The sequence below is a fragment of the Scyliorhinus torazame genome, chromosome 11 (assembly GCF_047496885.1).
Source record: "Scyliorhinus torazame isolate Kashiwa2021f chromosome 11, sScyTor2.1, whole genome shotgun sequence".
NCBI lineage: Eukaryota > Metazoa > Chordata > Chondrichthyes > Carcharhiniformes > Scyliorhinidae > Scyliorhinus > Scyliorhinus torazame.
Window position 1 is genome coordinate 66,756,647 of NC_092717.1, and position 18,655 is coordinate 66,775,301.

Consider the following 18,655-nt stretch of genomic DNA (forward strand, 5'->3'; position numbering starts at 1 on the left):
GGTTACGGATAGACATCGCAAGTTTGACAGGGGAAATAACAAAAATTAAATGGGTCGACAGGAGCTATCAACTGTCAGACTGTTTTACGAAAAGAGGGGCGAGTTCACAGAAACTTTTGGATATTGTTAATGAAGGGCGCTTGTTTCTGTGACTGTTTTTTTTTCTCTAAACAAAAACAAAAGAAAAGGGGGGGACATCATGTGTGTGTTTTTGAGTTTCTGGCAGAGGTTGTGTAAGTGAAATAAATGGTGTTTGGTCAAAAGGAACAAGAACTTTAGACTCTTCAATTCACAGCAACTAAAACGTCTAACATCAATGATCTGAATAATAGAGGACAAAATGGTGGGGAAAATTGGAGGGAGACGGTAAAGTGAGAAGTTTGTATTTACATCATCTTATCTTCACCATTGACTGGTTCCATCCTTCTTCCACAGTGGAAATAATAATATCTGTAATATTTGTTAAGAGCGACGGAGGTTGAGGGGCGATCTTTAAGATTATGAGAGGCATAGATAGAGTGGATGGGCAGGCACTGTATCTCAGGGTGGAGGAGTCAGTGACCAGGGGACATAGGTTTAAGGCAGTGGGGAAAAGTTTAGAGGAGATATGCGAGGCAGGTTTTTTATACAGAGGGTGGTGAGTGCCTGGAACGCGTTGACAGGGGAGGTTGTGGAAGCAGATGCATTAACGGCGTTCAAAAGACATCTTGATAAATACATGGATAGAATGGGTACAGAGTGATACGGCACCAGGAAGTGCTGAAGGTTTTGTCCAAGGGTAGTATCATGACCGGTACAGGCCTGGGGGGCCAAAGGGCTTGATCCTGTGCTGTGTCGCCAATCACCCTTGTGATATGACTAGTTTTGAACTGGGAGGATTGGTAGATGTATATCAGAAATAGTCAAGCTGAAACTTTTTTTTTGATGATGCTTATAAAAATAACTTCTAGATATTGCTGAATGCTGAAACCTAATATACTACCAACCTCTCTTGGAGTGCAATCTATCTTGGCATGGATTGGCACTGAAATACTCTTAGCAAATAGGCCAACATTAGTTTTCGGTCTCAGTTGACGATCTTCCCAATCTTTCAGTGCAATCCCAGCTTGTCTTATGGGAAATCCTTGGTTAGTACAATATCGTGGACCCCTGTAATTGTTTGAAAAAATTAAAAACAAAAGTTCAATTACCTAAGATTATATTTGTGTAATTCTATATCCAGTTTACTTGTCAATCCATTAAAAAAGTTTATCTTGAAGGTGGCGACTATTTAGTGCGAGTTGGAATGCCACATTCATCCTCCAATAACTTCAATACTAAGTTATAGTTAAAAGACCTAAAATAAATATTTCAAAAGCAAGCTTGGGAAATCATTAACCATGATTAATACTAATTGTCATATGATTTATTTCAAATGTTTTATTTTGTTTGCTTTAAAGTTCCTCTTTCAGGACAGTAGGTATTCTCTTCCTGGACAATCAGTGGTATTTAATAAACTGATATAGACATGGTGGAATAAATGACACCCTTTTGTAGTGTAAATGTTCTATCATAGAATCATAGAACGTTAGAATGTACAGTGCAGAAGGAGGCCATTCAGCCCATCGTGTCTGCACGGCCCGTTGGAAAGAGCACACTATCCCCGTAACCAAGTAACCCCACCTAACCTTTTTGAACACTAAGGGCAATTTAGCATGGCCAATCCACCTAACCTGCACATCTTTGGACTGTGGGAGGAAACCGGAGCACCCGGAGGAAACCCACACAGACATGGGGAGAATTTGCAAACTCTGCGCAGGCAGTGACCCAAGCCGGAAATCGAACCTGGGACCTTGGAGCTGGAACCTTTCGCAACTGTGCTAACCATTGCCCTAATCTATGATCAATCCAGGATCAGAGTTTCTATTTGTAATTTGAAGTAATACATTCAACGTACACAATATATTCATAGACACATACAATCAGAAGACAGGTCGAATCGAGTTCATGCCAGCTCTTAGTGAGAGTTTCTACTCTCACACCCTTTCGCTTCAAAATCCTTTCTTATCCAGGTGGTTACCAAATTCCCTTTTAAATGTGTTAAGGCATGGTTGATGGAAAATGTCAAGCTGCCCAAATCCCAAAGTGAAATTTGAAACAGATGCAAAAATTATTTTTGCAATTTGTATATTTTGAGGTCTTCTGAGATTAGGAAATGAATTATCTGACCAAGTCTGATGATATTAAAGCAAATGTTTAGTGGAAAATAAAAACAAATTACACTTAAATGCAAGGCTTCACACAGTTAACAGTACTTTAAAACAGTTCCAAAAACTTTTTGCTCAAACTACCCTCAGAGTTAATCTTCCTTTTTCTGATGGCAACAGCCCTTACTTTATAGCTCCTATATTAGTAAACGTAAACTTACCTTATCTTTGCCACACTTGCGTACAATTCTGTATATATTTCCTATTGAACTACCCACTTCAGGCTCCTTCTTTCATTGCCTTATAAAAACTCTTATTTCATATCAAAATCAATTCTTACTCACCTTTGGGCCCTTTTAGATTCTATGGGCCGAAATTTACCAACATTTTACAAAGTGTTGGTCCCAGTGAGAAAACCAGTGCAAACGAAGCCGGCGATGGGAAATCTCACGGAACTTTGAGCCTGTTTAACTCTCTTTTTTTCCACGTGAATCACACCACGCTTGGGATACACCTAGACATAATGGGAGTGAGGAAGAGAAAGAAACTGTAGGAACCTAGTGGGCATGGGTGAATCTAGGCACTAGTGCCCATAGGTCACCATTGTAATATAACTCTTGCATGAAAAACATTGCTTAGTTCTCCAGCAGATTTCACCACCCTGTCGTTTCACAGCTCCATGCTCTGAGATGTGTGAGAATGGCAGTGCTTTGTCTCTCCCACCTCCCACACTGAGACTCAATAAAGACGCGCTGCTAATGGCATGGGTCACTGCCCCCCCACCCCTCCGCACCCCCAGCATCAATACTCAGACCTCTCATTCCTGCCACACGTTTACAGTGATGAGGGAATGTGAGCGGAGTTTACATCACCGTCTGACAGGTTAGTTTTACCCTACTGATGATAAACCTTGTTGCTATAATAATCATGGTCAGTAAAAGGATGACACACTCGGGAGGCAGGAGGGAGAAAGGTGGAGTGGTTAGACACGGGATTACAGGGATAGGGTGGAGGTGTGGGATGTTCTTTACAATGATCGGTGCAGACTCAATGGGCCGAATGGCCTCCTTCTGCAATGTAAATTCTATGTCTATGTTTAGTCATTGATTGTGTTAATGCATTCTCCTATACACTTAAGTAGGCAGAAATTTGCACTACACTTCTCGGGTGAGAGCTGAAATTTTGTTATCTATTGATTATAAAGAAGAGTATTCTTTTTCTGTTACAAAATCAAATGTTCTCAATACAGGCCCATGCAGAAGGCTTTACTTGAGATGATTATACTTAGTAACTTACAGAACGACTTGAATTCAAAATACAATAGCAGTAACAGTTTCTTTGCGCAAAGCAAACAGCTGCGCAGGTTAGAAGTGGAAATGGAAAATATGAAATAAAGATAGTAAATAGCTAGGCCTTCAGTATAGGATGATATGGTAGTGGGTGCCTGGAACTTGCTGCCGGAGGAGGTGGTGGATGCAGGGACAATAGTGACGTTTAAGGGGCATCTGGACAAATACATGAATAGGATGGGAATAGAGGGATACGGACCCAGAAAGTGTAGAAGATTGTAGTTTAGACGGGCAGCATGGTTGGCGCGGGCTTGGAGGGCCGAATGGAAAACGATAGCCTAAAGCTATTACCTTTAAGGAATGTGTTATCAGTCAAAGTCAATCTACTCCTACCCCTGTAACATGCTGATTGGTTTGGGTGAGTCTTCAATACATTTGATTCGATGATTGGGTTGTCAGTTTTCAATATGCAACATTACTTTTGAGTTATCAGCCATGATGCATCTTAGAATTCTTTAGTGTGTGTTTGGAATGTTATCATTAGACTGGAATGTGCTGAATCCTACAATTCCTTCTTTTGGACAATGGAAAGCTCAATGTCAATTTGGCCCTCAGTAGAAATGTCACATTTCGCTTTTAGCTCGTTTGTAAATTGTTTCAAATGCTGTACCTGATTTCTGCAAGCTATGTGCTTTGTAAACTGATTTTAAATTTGTACAGTTTTGCAGTGTCATGATGGAATCCATTTTAAAATGACTTTAAAGCTGAGCTTTTTTAGTCAGATTCCTTCAGTCACCTCGACTGTACAGTGGGAAGCCGAAGAACCCCTCCAGTGACAAACAGGAGGAAGATCATCGTCCAATAACAGCGACAGAAGAGGATTCTGGGAGAAGTCAACTCAGTCACCTCGACTGTACTGTGGGTAGCCGAAGAACCCCTCCAGTGACAAACAAGAGGAAGATCAGGAGGTTGTGTGAAAGGGGGAGACACATGTCCCATTGGGAACCATAACTCAACAGGGTCTCACTTTCTCGCCCGATGCTGACCTCAGCCACGGTGACTGCCCTTTCCACGGGCCCTCAGACGATGTCCAGTGCCCTCTGTTCTGCTGTGGTGAGAGGCCGCAGGTACTGCGGTCCTCCTCCAGTCTTCTCCCTCTCTCGGCAGGTATGGGCGGCCTTCTCTTGGGGGGGGGGGGGGGGGGTGTTGGCGGAGACACAGAAAACACACAATTAGACAGTCTGACGTACGCAGCCCAGACGTGGGTAGCTGGTGGTTCCAGTGGTCTGGGCTGCAGTTTGGGTGCCGTCATGTGGTGCAAGGTGGGGGTTCGGCTGCCATCCAGGTGGGGAAGGGTACGGTTGCAGGTGTGTGGGGCGGGGGTTAGTACCTACTCACGCCGGCATCCCTGAGGAAGTTGTAAGTTTTTTTTACAGCAAACGGCGGTGGCTGGCAGCCTCCTTCCCACCCCGGGTTACAGAGTCATCCGCACCTCCTACATGGAGTCTAGTAGCATCTCCAGTTCCGCGTCAGTAAATCTTGGTGCCACATGTCTTCCTGCCATCTTGTTGACTGGGATGGTGTGTGTGGGGTGTGAAGTGTGCATATGCAGCTGCAGCTTGTCAGCCTCATGAGTGTCAATCCCAAACCCGGCGAACCCGGCACCGTTTCCAATTGGAATTGCTTGTATTCCATGTGGCGCTGGTGCTAGTACCTTAATGGTCATTGAATTGGTTCAGTTGCCGTTCCAGTTTTGCTGTCCGAGAACTCCACTAATCCTGTCCCAGCGTCAACACGTAGTCTCATGAATGGAGAATCTCGCTGGTTGCCTTTACCAAAGAACATTACAGCACATGAACAGGCCCTTCGGCCCATGAAGCCTGCGCTGATCCAGATTCCTTGTTTAGACCTACTACGCAGTACCCAAACAATCTGTATCCCTCCATTCCCCGCCCATTCACGTGTCTCTCAAGATATATCTTAAACATTGCTATCGTGCCTGCCTCCACCGGCAATGCGTTCCACGCATCCACCACTCTCTGCATGAAAAACTTTCTGAGCACATCGCCCCTAAACTTTCCCCCTCTTATCTTGAACCTGTGCCCCCTTGTAATCGAGTCTTCAACCCTGGAAAAGATTTTTGGGACTATTCACCCTGTATATACCTCTCGTAATTTTATGGACCTCAGTCAGGTCTCCCATCAGCCTCCATCTTTCCAACGAAAACAATCCAAGTTTATTCAACCTCTCCTCATAGCTGACACCCTCCAGACCAGGCAACATCCTGGTAAACCTCCTTTACATTGACAGATTAACTTGCTTACCTTGCAGGTCAGCTGTCGAGTTCGGGAGTGAGAGCTGGGACCTTAGAATCAGCGCGGGAATTTTGAAAAAGCGCGGGGGCTGCGAGGCAGAGGGGACCATTTAAAAGGTCGCTGTCTGTGGTGAGGTGAGTACAGATTAACGTGCTTACCTTGCAGGTCAGCTGTTGAGTTCGGGAGTGAGAGCTGGGACCTTAGAATCAGCGCGGGAATTTTGAAAAAGCGCGGGGGCTGCGAGGCAGAGGGGACCATTTAAAAGGTCGCTGTCTGTGGTGAGGGGAGTACAGATTAACTTGCTTACCTTGCAGGTCAGCTGTTGAGTTCGGGAGTGAGAGCTGGGACCTTAGAATCAGCGCGGGAATTTTGAAAAAGCGCGGGGGCTGCGAGGCAGAGGGGACCATTTAAAAGGTCGCTGTCTGTGGGGAGGTGAGTACAGCTTAACTTGCTTACCTTGCAGGTCAGCTGTTGAGTTCGGGAGTGAGAGCTGGGACCTTAGAATGAGCGCGGGAATTTTGAAAAAGCGCGGGGGCTGCGAGGCAGAGGGGACCATTTAAAAGGTCGCTGTCTGTGGGGAGGTGAGTACAGATTAACTTGCTTACCTTGCAGGTCAGCTGTTGAGTTCGGGAGTGAGAGCTGGGACCTTAGAATCAGCGCGGGAATTTTGAAAAAGCGATGGGGGCTGCGAGGCAGAAGGGACCATTTAAAAGGTCGCTGTCTGTGGTGAGGTGAGTACAGATTAACTTGCTTACCTTGCAGGTCAGCTGTTGAGTTCGGGAGTGAGAGCTGGGACCTTAGAATCAGCGCGGGAATTTTGAAAAAGCGCGGGGGCTGCGAGGCAGAGGGGACCATTTAAAAGGTCGCTGTCTGTGGGGAGGTGAGTACAGATTAACTTGCTTACCTTGCAGGTCAGCTGTTGAGTTCGGGAGTGAGAGCTGGGACCTTAGAATCAGCGCGGGAATTTTGAAAAAGCGATGGGGGCTGCGAGGCAGAAGGGACCATTTAAAAGGTCGCTGTCTGTGGTGAGGTGAGTACAGATTAACTTGCTTACCTTGCAGGTCAGCTGTTGAGTTCGGGAGTGAGAGCTGGGACCTTAGAATCAGCGCGGGAATTTTGAAAAAGCGCGGGGGCTGCGAGGCAGAGGGGACCATTTAAAAGGTCGCTGTCTGTGGTGAGGTGAGTACAGATTAACAATTTACTTACCTTGCAGGCCAAGTCGATTTCAGCAGGAGCGGAGTAGGCTAGTCCATTTCAGCGGGGGCAGTGCGGAAGTGATTTCTGGGAGGTAAGTTTCTCCTTTAAAATTTTTTTAAATTCTAGTGTTTAAGGTGGGAACAGGAAGTCGACCCGCGGACTTCTGGGAAGACCCTCACCAATAAATTCTGGTGGAGAGGAAACCCGAGACACTACACGTGTAGTGTCTCCCACCCGCCCTCCTCCTCTAACCTAATAATAAAACCCTTTGGTGTGAGGTAAGTACCATATTTTATTATTGTTATTAATAATTTTTTTTTTTTTAATATATAAAAAAATTTAATTTAGTTGTTAGCCAGATCTTGGTAGAAAGTTAGAGGAATGGCAGGGAAGGGAGTGCAATGTTCCTCCTGCAGGATGTTTGAGGTGAGGGTTAGTGTCCCTGCTGATTTTACCTGCAGGAAGTGCTGCCATCTCCAGCTCCTCCAAGACCGAGTTAGGGAACTGGAGCTGGAGTTGGAAGAACTTCGGATCATTCGGGAGGCAGAGGGGGTCATAGATAGCAGCTTCAGGGAATTAGTTACACCAAAGATTGGAGATAGATGGGTAACTGTAAGAGGGACGGGGAAAAAACAGTCAGTGCAGGGATCCCCTGCGGTCGTTCCCCTGAGAAACAAGTATACCGCTTTGGATACTTGTGGGGGGGACGACTTACCAGGGGTAAGCCATGGGGTACGGGCCTCTGGCACAGAGTCTGCCCCTGTTGCTCAGAAGGGAAGGGGGAGAGGAGCAGAGCATTAGTAATTGGGGACTCTATAGTCAGGGGCACAGATAGGAGATTTTGTGGGAGCGTGAGAGACTCACGTTTGGTATGATGCCTCCCAGGTGCAAGGGTACGTGATGTCTCGGATCGTGTTTTCCGGGTCCTTAAGGGGGAGGGGGAGCAGCCCCAAGTCGTGGTCCACATTGGCACTAACGACATAGGTAGGAAAGGGGAGAAGGATGTCAGGCAGGCTTTCAGGGAGCTAGGATGGAAGCTCAGAACTAGAACAAACAGAGTTGTTATCTCTGGGTTGTTGCCCGTGCCACGTGATAGTGAGATGAGGAATAGGGAGAGAGAGCAATTAACCACGTGGCTACAGGGATGGTGCAGGCGGGAGGGATTCAGATTTCTGGATAACTGGGGCTCTTTCTGGGGAAGGTGGGACCTCTACAGACAGGATGGTCTACATCTGAACCTGCCGGGCACAAATATCCTGGGGGGAAGATTTGTTAGTGCTCTTTGGGGGGGTTTAAAGTAATGCAGCAGGGGCATGGGAACCTGGATTGTAGTTTTAGGGTAAGGGAGAATGAGAGTATTGAGGTCAGGAGCTCAGATTTGACGTCGCAGGAGGGGGCCAGTGTTCAGGTAGGTGGTTTGAAGTGTGTCTAATTCAATGCCAGGAGTATACGAAATAAGGTAGGGGAACTGGCAGCATGGGTTGGTACCTGGGACTTCGATGTTGTGGCCATTTCGGAGACATGGATAGAGCAGGGACAGGAATGGATGTTGCAGGTTCCGGGGTTTAGGTGTTTTAGTAAGCTCAGAGAAGGAGGCAAAAGAGGGGGAGGTGTGGCGCTGCTAGTCAAGAGCAGTATTACGGTGGCGGAGAGAATGCTAGATGGGGTCTCATCTTCCGAGGTAGTATGGGCTGAGGTTAGAAACAGGAAAGGAGAGGTCACCCTGTTGGGAGTTTTCTATAGGCCTCCAAATAGTTCTAGGGATGTAGAGGAAAGGATGGCGAGGATGATCCTGGATAAGAGCGAAAGTAATAGGGTAGTTATTATGGGAGACTTTAACTTTCCAAATATTGACTGGAAAAGATATAGTTCGAGTACATTAGATGGGTCGTTTTTTGTACAGTGTGTGCAGGAGGGTTTCCTGACACAGTTTGTTGACAGGCCAACAAGAGGCGAGGCCACATTGGATTTGGTTTTGGGTAATGAACCAGGCCAGGTGTTGGATTTGGAGGTAGGTGAGCACTTTGGGGACAGTGACCACAATTCGGTGACGTTTACGTTAAGGATGGAAAGGGATAAGTATACACCGCAGGGCAAGAGTTATAGCTGGGGGAAGGGAAATTATGATGCCATTGGACGTGACTTGGGGGGGATAAGGTGGAGAAGTAGGCTGCAAGTTTTGGACACACTGGATAAGTGGAGCTTGTTCAAGGATCAGCTACTGCGTGTTCTTGATAAGTATGTACCGGTCAGGCAGGGAGGAAGGTGCCAAGCGAGGGAACCGTGGTTTACCAAAGAAGTGGAATCTCTTGTTAAGAGGAAGAAGGAGGCCTATGTGAAGATGAGGTGTGAAGTTTCAGTTGGGGCGATGGATAGTTACAAGGTAGCGAGGAAGGATCTAAAGAGAGAGCTAAGACAAGCAAGGAGGGGACATGAGAAGTATTTGGCAGGAAGGATCAAGGAAAACCCAAAAGCTTTCTATAGGTATGTCAGGAATAAGCGAATGACTAGGGACAGAGTAGGACCAGTCAAGGACAGGGATGGGAAGTTGTGTGGAGAGTCTGAAGAGATAGGCGAGATACTAAATGAATATTTTTCGTCAGTATTCACACAGGAAAAAGATAATGTTGTGGAGGAGAATGCTGAGCTCCAGGTAAATAGATTAGATGGCATTGAGGTAAATAGGGAAGAGGTGTTGGCAATTCTGGACAGGCTGAAAATAGATAAGTCCCCGGGACCTGATGGGATTTATCTAGGATTCTCTGGGAGGCCAGGGAAGAGATTGCTGGACCATTGGCTTTGATTTTTATGTCATCATTGGATACAGGAATAGTGCCAGAGGACTGGAGGATAGCAAATGTGGTCCCTTTGTTCAAAAAGGGGAGCAGAGACAACCCCGGCAACTATAGACCGGTGAGCCTCACGTCTGTAGTGGGTAAAGTCTTGGAGGGGATTATAAGAGACAAGATTTATAATCATCTAGATAGGAATAATATGATCAGGGATAGTCAGCATGGCTTTGTGAAGGGTAGGTCATGCCTCACAAACCTTATCGAGTTCTTTGAGAAGGTGACTGAACAGGTAGACGAGGGTAGAGCAGTTGATGTGGTGTATATGGATTTCAGCAAAGCGTTTGATAAGGTTCCCCACGGTAGGCTATTGCAGAAAATACGGAGGCTGGGGATTGAGGGTGATTTAGAGATGTGGATCAGAAATTGGCTAGCTGAAAGAAGACAGAGGGTGGTGGTTGATGGGAAATGTTCAGAATGGAGTTCTGTCACAAGTGGAGTACCACAAGGATCTGTTCTGGGGCCGTTGCTGTTTGTCATTTTTATCAATGACCTAGAGGAAGGCGCAGAAGGGTGGGTGAGTAAATTTGCAGACGATACTAAAGTCGGTGGTGTTGTCGATAGTGTGGAAGGAAGTAGCAGATTACAGAGGGATATAGATAAGCTGCAGTGCTGGGCTGAGAGGTGGCAAATGGAGTTTAATGTAGAGAAGTGTGAGGTGATTCACTTTGGAAGGAAAAACAGGAATGTGGAATATTTGGCTAATGGAAAAGTTCTTGAAAGTGTGGATGAGCAGAGGGATCTAGGTGTCCATGTACATAGATCCCTGAAAGTTGCCACCCAGGTTGATAGGGTGGTGAAGAAGGCCGATGGAGTGTTGGCCTTTATTGGTAGAGGGATTGAGTTCCGGAGTCAGGAGGTCATGTTGCAGCTGTACAGAACTCTGGTACGGCCGCATTTGGAGTATTGCGTACAGTTCTGGTCACCGCATTATAGGAAGGACGTGGAGGCTTTGGAACGGGTGCAGAGGAGATTTACCAGGATGTTGCCTGGTATGGAGGGAAAATCTTATGAGGAAAGGCTGATGGACTTGAGGTTGTTTTCGTTCGAGAGAAGAAGGTTAAGAGGAGACTTAATAGAGGCATACAAAATGATCAGAGGGTTAGATAGGGTGGACAGTGAGAGCCTTCTCCCGCGGATGGAAATGGCTAGCACGAGGGGACATAGCCATAAACTGAGGGGTAATAGATATAGGACAGAGGTCAGGGGTAGGTTCTTTACGCAAAGAGTAGTGAGGCCGTGGAATGCCCTACCTGCTACAGTAGTGAACTCGCCAACATTGAGGGCATTTAAAAGTTTATTGGATAAACATATGGATGATAATGGTATAGTGTAGGTTAGATGGCTTTTGTTTCGGTGCAACATCGTGGGCCGAAGGGCCTGTACTGCGCTGTATTGTTCTATGTTCTATGTTCTATCTACACTTTCTGGTAGTGTGGCGACCAGAACTGCACGTAATATTCCAAATGTGGCCTAACTAAAGTTTTATAAAACTGTGAAATGATCTGCCAACTCTTGTACTCAATGCGCCTGTCGATGAAGGCAAGCATTGCCACTTTCATGGAACTGAATGCCCAGATCCCTGTATGTCAATGTTTCTAAGGGTTCTGCCATTTACTGTATAATTCACACCAGAATTTGATCTTCCAAAATGCATCTCGTCGCATTTTTCTGAATTGAACTTCATCCACCATTTCTCTGCCCAACTCTCCAGTCTATCTATATTCTGCTGTATTCTCTGCCAGTCCCCTTCACTATCTGCAACTGCACCTATCTTAGTGTCATCTGCAAACTTGCTAATCAGATCATCAACATTTTTCTCCAGATCATTTATATATATTAAACACAACAGTGGTCCCAGCACTGATCCCTGTGGTCCCACTAGTTACAGATTTCCATTCTGAAAAACTCCCTTCCACTGTTACTCTCTGTCTCCTGTTGCAAAGCCAGTTCTTTATCCATCGAGCTAGCACACCTCGAATCCCATGCTACTTTACATTTTGTAGCAGTCTGCTATGAGGGACTTTGTCAATCGCCTTACAAATATCCATGTAGATGACATTCGCAGCCTTTCCCTCATCAATGAATTTTGGCACCTCCTCAAAAAACTCTTATCAAGTTGGTAAGACATGACCTTCCCCGCACAAAACCACGTAGCCTATCACTAGATACATAGATACACAGAAGGTAGGAGCAGGAGGAGGACTTTTGGCCCTTCGAACCTGCTCTGCCAATTATCACTATCATGGCTAATACATAGATACATAGAAGATAGGAGCAGGAGGAGGCCTATTGGCCCTTCGAGCCTGCTCTGCCATTCATCACGATCATGGCTGATCATCCAACTCAATAGCCTAATCCTGCTTTCTCCCCATAGCCTTTGATCCCATTCTCCCCAAGTGCTATCTCCAGCCGCCTCTTGAATATATTCAAAGTTTCAGCATCACCTACTTCCTGTGGTAATGAATTCCACAGGCTCACCACTCTTTGGGTGAAGAAATGTCTCCTCATCTCTGTCCGAAATGGTTCACCCTGAATCCTTCGGCTGTGACCCCTGGTTCTGAACACACCTATCATTGGTCACATCTTCCCTGCATCACTGTCTAGTCCTGTTAGAATTTTATAAGTTTCTATGAGATCCCCCTCATTCTTCTGAACTCCAGCAAGAACAATCCCAACCTAGTCAATCTCTCCTCATATGATAGTCATGCCGTCCCTGGAATCAGTCTGATAAACCTTTGCTGCACTCCATCGACACAATACTTCCTCAGAGAAGGAGGCCAAAACTGCACCCAATACTCCAAGTGTGGCCTCACCAAGGCACTGTACAATTGCAGCAATACATCCCCGCTTCTATACTCGAAACCTCTTGCAATAAAGGCCAACATATCATTAGCCTTCTTTACCACCTGCATGCTTACTTTCAGCGAATGATGCACAAGGACACCCAGGTCCCGCTGCACACTCCTCTCTCCCAATTTACAACCATTCAGGTAGTAATCTGCCTTCCTGTTTTTGCTCCAAAATGAATAACCTCACACTTATCCAAATTATACTGCATCTGCCATTGGTTTGCCCACTCGCCCAACCTGTCCAGATCTTGCTGTAGGATCTTTGTTTCCTCTCTGCCAACCAGTTTTCTATCCACCTCAATCCATTTCTCCCAATCCCATGCCATTTAATTTTGCACAATAATCTCTTATGCGGGGCTTTGCTAAATGCCTTCTGAAAGTCCAAATATACCACATCGACTGGCTCCTCCTTGTCGACTGTACTGGTTACCTCTTCAAAGAATCATCCAACTCAATACCTAATCCTGCTTTCTCCCCATAACCTTTGATCATATTCGCCCCAAGTGCTATATCCAGCCGCCTCTTGAATATATTCAATGTTTACTACTTCCTGTGGTAATGAATTCCACAGGTTCACCACTCTTCGGGTGAAGAAATGTTTCCTCATCTCTGTTCGAAATGGTTTACCCTGAATCCTCAGACTGTGACCCCTGGTTCTGGGCACACCCACCAACAAGTGTATTTGCTTCGAAATGTGAAGAAATCCTGTCCCTCAGTATCTTCTCCAATAGCTTCCCCACCACTGATGTTAGGCTCACCAGCCTATAGTTACCTTGATTATCCCTGCTTCCCTTCTTGAACAAAGGGACAATATTCTCCAGTCCTCCGGAACCTCGCCTGTGGGCAAAAATGATGCAAAGATATCTGTTGAGGACCAGCTATTTCCTTTCTTGCCTCTCACAGTAACAGGGGATATCCCATCCGGCCCAGGGGCCTTGTCAACCTTAATGCATTTTAAGATATCCAACATTTTCTCTTTTACTATGCTGACATGTCCTCGGGTATTCACACACCCATCCCTAACCTCAACATCTGTCATGTCTCTCTCCTTGGTGAATACCAATGCAAAGTGCTCATTCAGGATCTCCCTCACTTCCTCTGACTCCATGCATAACTTCCCACCTTTGTCCTTGAGTGAACAAAGAACAATACAGCATAGGAACAGTCCCTTTGGCCCACCAAGCTTGCGCCGATCATGGTACCTGACTAAACTAAAACCGTATGCACTTACGGAGTCCATATCCTTCTATTCCCACCCTATTCATATATTTGTCTAGATGCCCCTTAAATTCCGCCATCGTACCTGCTCCCACCACCTCCCCGGGCAGCGCGTTCCATATATTTACCATCCTCTGTGTAAAAAGACTTGCCTCACACATTAAACCTTTGTCCCTAGTACTTGACTCTCCTAGCCCAGGAAAGAGCATCCGATTATCCACTCTGTTCATGCCACTCATAATCTTGTAGACCTCTATCAGGTCGCCTCTCAACCTCCGTCGTTCCAGTGAGAACAGACAGAGTTTATCTAACCTCTCCTCATAGCTAATGCCCTCCATGCAAGGCAACATCAGACTAAACCACTTCTGTACCTCCTTCAAAGCATCTCCATCCTTGTGGTAGTATGGCGATCAGAATTGTACACAATATTCCAAATGAGGCCTAAGGTCCTGTACAGCTACAACATGACTTGCAAACTTTTATATTCAATGCCCCAACCGATGAAGGCCAGCATGCCGTTTGCCTTCTTGATCATCTGATCCACACATGTTGCCACTTTCAGTGATCATGCATTCCCAGATCTCTCTGCCTGTCAATACTCGCAAGATTTCTACCATTTACTGTGTAATTCCTACATGCATTGGACCTTCCAAAGTGCATTACCTCACACTTGTCCGTATTAAACTCCATCTCCGCCCAAGACGCCAAAAGTTTATATCTTGCTGTATCCTATGACAATCCCCTTCACCATCCCCAACTCCACCAATTCTTGTATCACCTGCGAACTTAATCAGACCAGCTACATTTTCTTCCAAATCATTTATATACACTACGAACAACAAATGTCCCAGAACTGATCCCTGTGGAACGCCACTAGTCACAGCCTTCAGAAAAGCAACCTTCTACTGCTACCCTGTCTTCTGTGCTAAAGCCAGTTCTGTATCCAACTTGCCAACTCTCCCTTGATCCCATGTGACTTCACCTTTTGTACCAGTCTAGCATGAAGTACCCTGTCAAAGGCTCTACTGAAGTCCATGTATACAACATCTACTTCCTTTCCCTCATCTGTCATCTTTGTCACTTCCTCAAAAAACTCGATCAAATGAGTGAGGCACGACCTCCCTTCACAAAACCATGCTGTCCATCACTAATAAGTCCATTTGTTTCCAAAGGTGAGAAAATCCTGTCTCGAACAATCGTTTCCAATAATTTCCCGACCACTAACGTAAGGCTCACCGGCCTATAATTTCCTGGATTATCTCTGCTGCCCTTCTTAAACAATGGAACAACATTGACTGCTCTCCAGTTCTCTGGAACTTCACCTGTAGGCAATGAGGATACAAAGATTACTGTCAAGCCCCAGCCTCCCTTGCCTCCCTCAATATTCTGGGGCAAATCCCATCAGGGCCTGGGGACGTATCTACTTTAATGCTTTTGAAGATGTCCTCTTTATTAATATCAACATGACTCAGAATATCTACACACTCTATCCTATACTCCTCATCCACCAAGTCCTTCTCTTTGGTGAATACTGAGGCAAAGTATTCATTTAGTATCTCGCCTATTTCCTCTGTTCCATGCATAAATTCCCTCCAATATACTTTAATGGATTCCAATATTCCTTTCTCTGGCTACCCTCTTGCTCTTTACATATGGATAAAACACCATAGGATTTTCCTTAATCCTGTTTGCCAACGACCAGAAGACCAGAAGACATAGGAGCAGAATTAGGCCACTCGACCCATAAAGTCTGCTCCGCCATTCAATCATGGCTGATATTTTTCTCCTGCCCATTCTCCTGCCATCTCCCCATAATTCCTGATCCCCTTATTGATCAAGAACCTATCTATCTCGGTCTTAAAGACACTCAGTGATTTGGCCTCCACAGCCTTCTGCGGCAAAGTGGTCCACAGATTCACCACACTCTAGCTGAAGAAATTCCCCCTCATCTGTTTTAAAGGATCGTCCCTTTAGTCTGAGATTGTGTCCTCTGCTTTTAGTTTTTCCTGCAAGTGGAAACATCATCTCTACGTCCACTTGTCATGTGAGAGTACCCTTTAAGAAATGAGTGTTTAAGAAATGTACCTTTAAGAAATGGAGCTGCTCATGTTACTGGAGGGATGTCAGAGTGTGTGTGGAGCTGAGCTCCACTTCTGCTTTTTAGTTTCAGTTTGAGAAAGCTTGGATGTGTCTGTGAGCTGCACTGCTGTTGATCGCTGCCATGAAAGACTATCTCTTAACCATTTGGTGAATTCAGAAGAAGTATAAATGTTTTCAGTCTTGAATGCAAACCCTAATGTGCTCCTGTTTGAAGGTTTGTTGAGCCTTTTGGATGTTAAAAGGACGGCATACAGATTACTTAAGTGTTGTATTCTTTGGGGGGTGTATTTGATTTACTGGTTGCTAAGATATTCACTGTTTGTTTTAAAAAGGTTAACTTGAGTTTATAGAATAAACATTGTTTTGTTTTAAAACGACTGGTCCATTTTCTGCTATACCATACCTGTAGAGTAAGCCGTGTGATCCTCATGCCACAATCTATTAAAAGTTGTGGGTCAGGTGAACTCCATGATACACTTTGGGATTCTCTAAAACCTGGCCCATAACACACTCTATCTAGGCCTCGCAGTATCCTGTAAATTTTAATAAGAGCCCCCTCATCCTTCAACAAGTACAGACCAAGTGTCCTCAACCGTTCCACATATGACAAGCTCTTCATTCCAGGGATCATTCTTGTGAACTTCCTCTGGACCCTTTCCAAGGCCAGCACATCCTTCCTTAGATATGGGGCCCAAAACTGCTGACAATACTCCAAATGGAGTCTGACCAGAGCCTTTTATAGTGCAGAAGTACATCACTGGTCTTGAATTTCAACCCTCTCAACATGAATGCTAACATTGCATTTGCCTTCCTGACTGCCGACTGAACCTGCACTTTAACCTTAAGAGATTCATGAACAAGGACTCAAAGTCCGTTTGTGCTTCTGATTTCCTAAGTATCTTCCCATTTAGAAAATAGTCCATGCCTCCATTTCTCCTTCCAAAGTACTTAACCTCACACTTTCCCACATTGTATTCCATCTGCCACTTCTTTGCCCACTCTTCTAGTCTGTCCCAGTCCTTCTGCAGCCCGCCTGCTTCCTCAATATTACCAGTCCCTCCACAGATCTTTACATTATCTGCAAACTTAGCAACAGTGCCTTCAGTTCCTTCTTCCAGATCATTAATATATATTTTGAAAAGTTGTGGTTCCAGCATCGACCTCTGAGGCACACCACTAGTCACTGGCTGTCATCCTGAAAAGGACCCCTTTATCCCCACTCTCTGCCTTCTGCCAGTCAGCCAATCCTCTATCCATGCCAGGATCGTATCCCTAACACCATGGGCTCATAACTTATTTAACAGTCTCCTATGCAGCACCTTTTCAAAGGCCTTCATGAAATAAACCATGTCCACTCTTTCTCCTTTGTCTAATTTCCTTGTTACTTCCTCAAAGAACTCTAACAGATTTGTCATACATGACCTCCCCTTGACGAAGCCGTGCTGACTCAGTCCTATTTTATCATACACTTCCAAGTACTCCGCAATCTCATTTTTAATAATGGACTCTAAAATCTTACCAATGTCTGAAGTCAGGCTAACCGGCCTATAATTTCCCATCTTTTGCCTCCTTCCCTTCTTAACCAGCTGTGTTTCATTCGCCACTTTCCAGTCCTCTGGGAGCCATACTGCCTCCAGTGATTCCTGAAAGATCACCACCAATGCCTTCACAACCTCTTCAGCGATCTCTTTTAGGACCCTGGGGTGCAGTCCATCTGGTCCAGACCTTTCAGTTTCCCCAGAACCTTCTCCTTAGTAATGGTCACTGCACTCATCTCTGCCCCCTGGTTCTCCTGGAACTCTGGCGTCCCACTGGTGTCTTCCACCATAAAGACTGCTGTAAAGTAACCATTCAGTTCGTCTGCCATTTCTTGGTCTCCTATTATTACTTCTCCAGCCACATTTTCCAGTGGTCCAATGTCTATTTTTGCCTCTCTCTTACCTTTTATGTATTGAAAAAATCTCTTCCTATCTTCCTTTATATTACTCGCTAGCTTGCACTAATAGTTCATCTTCTCCCCCCTTATTGCTTTTTTAGTTGTCCTCTGCTCACTTTTAAAGGCTTCCCAATCCTCTGGCTTCCCATTAATCCTCACCACTTTGTATGCTTTTTCTTTCGTTTTTATGCTGTCCTTGACTTCCCTCGTCAGCCATGGATGCCTTGTCCTCCCCTTAGCATGTTTCCTCCTCCTTGGGATGAATTTCTGTTGTGCATCCAGAATACCCCCAACAACTCCTGCCATTGCTGTTCCTGTCTTCCCTGCTAGGATCCTTTTCCAATCAACTATGGCCAGCTCCTCCCTCATGTATTTGTAGTTACCCTTATTTACCCGTTACATCTGATTCCAGCTTCTCCCTCTCAAACTGCAGGGCAAATTCTATCATATTGTGGTCACTGCTCCCTCAGGGTTCCTTCACCTTCAGTTCCCAAACCAAGTCTGCCTCATTACCACTGCCTCAAACCACGTTTGGTATGTTGCCTCCCAGGTGCAAGGGTACGTGATGTCTCGGATCATGTTTTCCGGGTCCTTAGGGGGGAGGGGGAGCAACCCCAAGTCGTGGTCCACATTGGCACTAACGACATAGGTAGGAAAGGGGACAAGGATGTCAGGCAGGCTTTCAGGGAGCTAGGATGGAAGCTCAGAACTAG

General features: G+C 45.5%; 1 protein-coding gene across 1 annotated transcript in view; it reads right to left on the reverse strand.

The window, feature by feature from the left end:
• LOC140385928 (regulator of G-protein signaling 22-like) overlaps positions 1-18,655 on the reverse strand; it is a 927,092-nt gene that overhangs the window by 531,449 nt on the left and 376,988 nt on the right. Inside the window, exon 10 of the mRNA XM_072468579.1 lies at positions 987-1,149. Coding sequence (XP_072324680.1) covers positions 987-1,149 — 163 coding nt within the window. The remainder of the gene's footprint in view (positions 1-986; positions 1,150-18,655) is intronic.